This window comes from Stigmatopora argus, chromosome 15 (assembly GCF_051989625.1).
Source record: "Stigmatopora argus isolate UIUO_Sarg chromosome 15, RoL_Sarg_1.0, whole genome shotgun sequence".
Classification (NCBI taxonomy): domain Eukaryota; kingdom Metazoa; phylum Chordata; class Actinopteri; order Syngnathiformes; family Syngnathidae; genus Stigmatopora; species Stigmatopora argus.
The window spans coordinates 15468868-15475037 of record NC_135401.1 but is presented as its reverse complement, the minus strand read 5'-3'; the positions used below and the strand labels follow the sequence as shown (position 1 = coordinate 15475037).

At 37.7% G+C, this 6170-nt stretch overlaps 1 protein-coding gene across 6 annotated transcripts in view; it reads right to left on the bottom strand.

Moving 5' to 3' along the window:
• Positions 1-5000: 5000 nt before the first annotated feature.
• Positions 5001-6170, bottom strand: part of sec23a (Sec23 homolog A, coat complex II component) — a 79627-nt gene continuing 78457 nt past the window's right edge. For 5 of the 6 annotated variants that reach the window (XM_077620822.1, XM_077620824.1, XM_077620825.1 and 2 more), the window contains 3 exons: positions 5942-6097; positions 5326-5391; positions 5001-5240 (listed from right to left, as the gene is read on the bottom strand). In XM_077620822.1, the coding sequence (XP_077476948.1) occupies positions 5151-5240; positions 5326-5391; positions 5942-6097 (312 nt within the window). In that variant the 3' untranslated portion in view covers positions 5001-5150. Of the gene's footprint in view, positions 5241-5325; positions 5392-5941; positions 6098-6170 lie in introns of those variants that run through there. The other variant, XM_077620826.1, reaches the window with a different exon arrangement.

The following is a 6170-nucleotide window of genomic DNA, read 5'->3' as shown; positions in this document are numbered from 1 at the left end:
AACCGCATCCTATTCTCAAGAAAGCTTCCTAAAAATAGATACTCATGTGCTCAAAAAAACAAATCTGACATTAAACAATATGAATTGGGACGATTATCTACCATAACCATACTAATGACAGCTGCAATACTTTCATGACCATTATCCAGGACAGTGTCTACATTCACAAGAAAAATTAAAACAAAACCATCCAAAAAAAAATCACCTCCCATGGTTAAATGAAGACGTACAGGCATTAATGAAAAAAAAGACAGAGCTCTTAAAATAAAAAAGGATTAATGACAGACAACCACTTCTCTAAAGAACAAAGTAATAAAAGAAATTAAAACTGAAAAATGAAATTTCTTTATAAAAAAAAAATTAGCACCTCGAAAGGGAACACTAAAGAGATCTAGAAAAATATTTTAAAAACTGGAAGGAAATACTTTAAAAAATAAAGGAACTACAATTGAAGGAGAAAACAATCCGTGACCTAAGGGACATAGCTACAATTTTAAATGATAATTTTATTGACTCCGTTAATGAACTGACACCTAGCATCCCTCAAATAGAATATCACCCACCATAACCACTAAACACCAATGAACCCATTCTTAATCTTAACATAGTTTCGTAGTCACAAGTTAAAAAAGCGGTATATGGCCTCAAAAGCTCCAAAGCAAAGGATGCGTTTAACATGGATGTAACATTTCTGAAATACCACAAAGAATCTCTCATAGCTCCATTACCCACTATTGTAAACAAATCCATAATCGAGAGTCTCTTTCCTGAAACCCTGTAAGTGCTCAGTTATCACACCGGTCCTCAAATCAGGGAACCCCACAATACCCAACAACTACAGACCTATGAGCATCCTTCCAGCCGTCTCAAAAGTCTTGCAAAAGATAGTAGCAGAGCAAATTGTGGATCACATTAACCACAGTCCGTACAACCTAAACAGGCTACAATTAGGCTTTGGAAAACATCATTTGACTGAGAGCGGTTTGCTTCTTTCTATAAAACATAAAATTAAAACTAGATAAAGGCGGGGTCATTGGTGTGGTTTTTCATTGATGTCATGTTAGGTTTATTAGTCTCATATTTATTATATATTTGCTCGCAATGAAATAATCAACGGGAAGGTCACTCCTCTATCCAGCTGGACTTATCAAAGTTGACTTCTCACACGAATCCGGGAGAACTCCAAATTGTTTTGAAACCTCGACTTCTCACACGATCGCAAGCAAGATTGTTTTGACTTGGACTCAGCCCCAGGTGGCGATACCGCTCGCCCTCCGAAGGGACGTGCAATTGTTTTGATTTCTGACCTTAATTGTTTTGAATAGATGCTTGCTTGTTTGTCAACTCTTATGAAAAAAAATGGGCAGGAGAGGATTCGATTCCTTAGAATGATCTAGGACGAGGACGAGTCAGGATCGATTCTCTCTTGCAAGAAAAGCTGGAAATGAGTCAGATGTCTTTCTTATCTTAAGGTGTATCTGGAAATACCTATTGGTGAACCTATCATGTCAAAAAGGCATTTGACACAAACAACCACCAGATACTGCTGACTAAACTGTCTAATTTTAAATTCTCACCAAGCTCGGTAATTTGATTGAATCATACTTATCTGTATGATCACCGTGTGTCAGGATACAAAACACAAAATCTACTTTGCGGAATAACAGTCTTGGTGTACCGCAGGGGTCAATGTTAGGCCCACTGCTCTTCGGTCTTTAAATAAATAATCTGCCAAGCTGTTCTCCTTCAACTGTCACCTAACAAATGTATGCCGATGATGCCGTTCTATATGTCCACTCGAAAAACAAAAAACATGCTGCACAGAAACTCAAAGATGCAATTACGAGCAGGAATAACTGGCTTGAAAATCCCAACTACAGTTAAACATATCTAAGACTGTACATCTAAAAAAGAACAAAAAATAACTGACCCCAATGTTTTTGTCCAAGGAAAAACAATCAATGTAGTCCAAGAATTTAAATAACTAGGAATCACTCTTGAAATTCAACTTGTCTTTCAACAAGATAAAAACACGCTAAAAATAAAATCAAATTCAATTTGTCCACATTTAGGTTCATTAGAACAGCAAAATTATATTTTGACACAATGATCATGTCACACATGACTTACTGCCTAACAAGTTGGTCAACAGCCTAGAAAACAACACTAAAACCAATTGAAACCATTTATAAGCAAGCTTTCAAAATATTGGACACAAATGTACCACCCTTGTCAGATATTGAATAAAACACAAACACCTGAACTGGAACAATACTGTTAAATATGCAGATGCCACCTTAGTTTACAAAATCTTCCAACACAAAGGTCCTCCTCCACTGCAAGATTTTGTACAAAAAAATTTCAACACATCAACAAGTGCTGGCTCTAGAGGTGACTGTGTAGTTCCCTACAAAAAGAGTGCTTTCAGCCAAAGCACCTTCTCTGTCCGTGCCGCACATACCTGGAATTTAATACCAATTAACATATGTGAACTCCCGTCTCTGAACCTCTTCGCCAATCATCATAAAGCCTGACTATTAGACGAACAAAATTGCAATCACAATGCTGTCTAAAACTGTGCTGTGTGTCTCGTACGTGCCATTGTTTATCTTCAGCCTACATAAAGGATTAAAGATGGAAATTAGCCCTCGGATACAATCTTACATATTTCAATTAATTTTCATTAATATGTGCAGTCCCTTATTAAATAAGTCAAACTCATACTCAATTTACTTCCCGTGTATCACTTTTAACCGCACGGCGGACCCCATTAACATTAACAAGATTCCTACCAGCTGAATTATGGCTTCGCGTACAGCTTCGCTTTTGGGATGATTGAAGAACCAGTCCTTTGTGAAGGTTTTCGTGATCCAGGCTTTCTGGTTGCTTATTCAGTAGACAGGCAGCATGACTTTGTTCTTGTTTTTTAAAGCATGAGGACGGTCGAACTTGTAGATTAAGGCTGGATTTACCATACTTTTTTTAATACTTAAGATAAAAAAAACATGATTACTGAAGCCGCAAATGTTGAAGCCACGAAGTGGTGAAGGTTCACAGTAAATCCTTTAAAAATGATCAAAGTGTCCAAATTTTGTATGAAAGATTCGAGAACACAAAAATGAGGAAATTATTTATTAATGTATTAAAATGAATAACAAAGCATGCAAAAACATTTTCTATTTACCGTAATTACTCGAATATAACACGCAGATTTTTGCTATATAATTAATTCCAATAGTTGGGGGTGCGTGTTATAATCAATAACAATTTTTTTTTATTTTTTTTATTTTTATTTTTTATTTTTTTATTTTTTTGTGTCTTGTTACATGGCCCTTAGCCTGGTGCTTTTTCTTGCCAAATAAATTGAATTGAATAGAATAAATTACAAATTTTCGATCGAAAAAAGCATAGTCAAACTCACTTTGACGCACGGATTTTACGTCATCTCGTAGAGCCGACGCACGGATTTTACGTCATCTCGTGAAGCCGACGCACGGATTTTACGTCATCTCGTAAAGCCGAGACCACCACTGCCCCCCTCTAGCCTCGTACCCGTCTCAGTTCACCCTCTCTCAGTTCAGTGTTATAATCAATAACTAAAATAAATTACAAATTTTCGATCGAAAAAAGCATTGTCAAACTCACTTTGACGCACGGATTTTACGTCATCTCGTAAAGCCAATCGGATGATGTGTTGTGGGAGGAAGAGGAAGTGGATGAAGGAAGCGTGGACGTTGATAGGATTATCAACGAAGAGATGTATGAGAGGACAGACAAAGAGAGAGAGGAACTCTTCATTTGAAGGATTCTAATGAATAAATTTGTTTGAACAAAACAATCGTGAAACGAAGAAAAAAAGGTAAGATTTCTGATTTTCGTCAGCGGGAAATTTTAGGTGCGCACTATATTCGAGTACTGCGTTTTTCCAGATTTTTTTGGCCCAAAATTACCTGCGTGTTATTTTCGAGTGCGCGTTATATTCGAGTAATTACGGTATTTAAGTGCTAAGTGTAACGAGGAAGCTAATGTTAGGCAACAGACAAAGTACACGAAGACTTGCACATAAACACATCTAAACAACTTCAAATTTTGAATTCAAACCAACCCGTTTTATTAATTACCAATGCTTCTTAACTTTTTGGGTTTAGGTTCTCCTTCGTCGCAGCTTTTTCAGAAATTATCGACTCTGTCACTGTGTCCTGCAATTTCTTCTTCCTCTATCCTACGGAGTAACAGTCTTTCCATCTTGTTGTTCAGTGATGACCTCTTATTTTAAATCACATGGGGCTATGGCAAGGAGTCATCACTTTTAATGCTTCCTTCTCTTCAATATTGTAGCAATAGTAGGTGGCATGCGGCCATACTGCCTTGCAATATCAGTCATGTATGGAATACAGGGCCTGCTTCTTCATTTAATTCGCACCAGCAATTTAAAATAAAGAACGTTGATTTAACCACACTTGAAAAACCAAAACACAAAAAAATAAAAAACTGGAGAATCTTTCTACCTTGCTTAAAAATTAAAACGTATTCATGCACCAAGTTAACTTTGAAATCCTTACGTTTCAAGACTGTGCCACGTATTCATTTCATATCAGTATGTAAAGTATGTAGACAGGCTGTAAAATACACATGCGCTATGTTCACATGATCATTTCCAACGTTAAATGTGTAGTTTGTTACCATGTTTCTTCTGATTGAAATGCTCAGATGGATAGATTACACAGCTTGATTTTCCATTGTGAAGCGTGTATCTGGCAGCCCAAAGGTTATGCTCTTAGGTATTTTGATCCCTGTTGCAGCATCATTTTTGATGACCAATTTTACACATTGCTACTTTAAAGGGCTGGACCAAAGGTCTATAATTTTTTTTTACAGTGGTCTATATGAGTCAATACAAAGTCCACACAGGATGGAAAAAAATGCAAAAAGAACCAAGCAGCTATGTTACAAATCCTGAAATTGTCCATAAATCTCTACAAAAGAGCCAAGACCCGAGGTTGTATGGTTGTATATACCAAAATATTTATTAGAACTAAGAGAATGGACATGAGACAGCATGTTATCAACATGTGATCCATCAAGCAAACAAGAAGATGTCACACAATATGTGGTGGTTTCAGGCAGCAAACGCAAAGCGTGTTTGCGTGTTAGGCAGCACTGGACACAGCCAGCTTCTTCAGATGGTCCATGAAGACCTGCAGGCTGACATCGTCTGTCAGGATGGGTGCCCCTGACTCCTGCCCCCACCCCAAAGAAAAAAACAACGATTCAATTCAGCCGCTGTCAATCTGTCAATAAATAGAAGACACTTTGGTGACTCACCTGTCCCCAAGTGTACATGTTGTTGTGCGTCTGTGAGGGGTTGACTTTGGAGAGCAGGAAGCGTGCCTGACAAAACCCATAAATCATCATATCCTTACATTTGACACTCACAAAATGCATTTAATATACTCGTGAGCCTGCCATTTCACAATTACATCTCTAAATCATTTGTGTAGAAACTATTTTGGCCATAATGGACAGACGACAGCCGAAAAAAAGAACATAGCCTTAGGAATATCAACACACTAAAGTACAGCAAAATCTTTATTTTATTTAATATTAGTATGTTACACGCGATTCTACAGGTTCGCCATCGTGACGACCTCTGAAGGGATTAGCCAAAAGTCTTCCCACCGTCAATGTTAAAGTTATCAACACGGGCATAGAGCAGTGTAAAAATAACAGGTGGGATGATAGTATATTGTTTAAATAATTTCACACATAAATTGCATGTGACATTCAGTAAAATACGGTATGTACTTTATTTATTTTTTACTCAATTTTGGCACATTTTGTCAACCATATGAACTTTTGGTATAAAAAAAAAATTCAGTTAAGAGCTAGGTCAAGGTAAGCAGCATGCTTGAGTGTGACAGATGTGTGGCAGTGCCCCCACCTGGCTGCCGTTGTGCTCGGTATCTATGTATCTGGGCATGGGGAAGCGTGTGTGGAGCAGCTCCTGGGCGTCGTCTACCGGCGCCTGAAGAAGGTGCCTGAAGTTCTCGTACTCAGGCATCTCCTGGTAGCCCGCTTTCCTCCACTGATTCACCGTCTGAGAAGCACAACCAGACCATAATTTCATTTTGTTTTCACTTTTACTAACAGATATAGATGCCTGTTCAAAA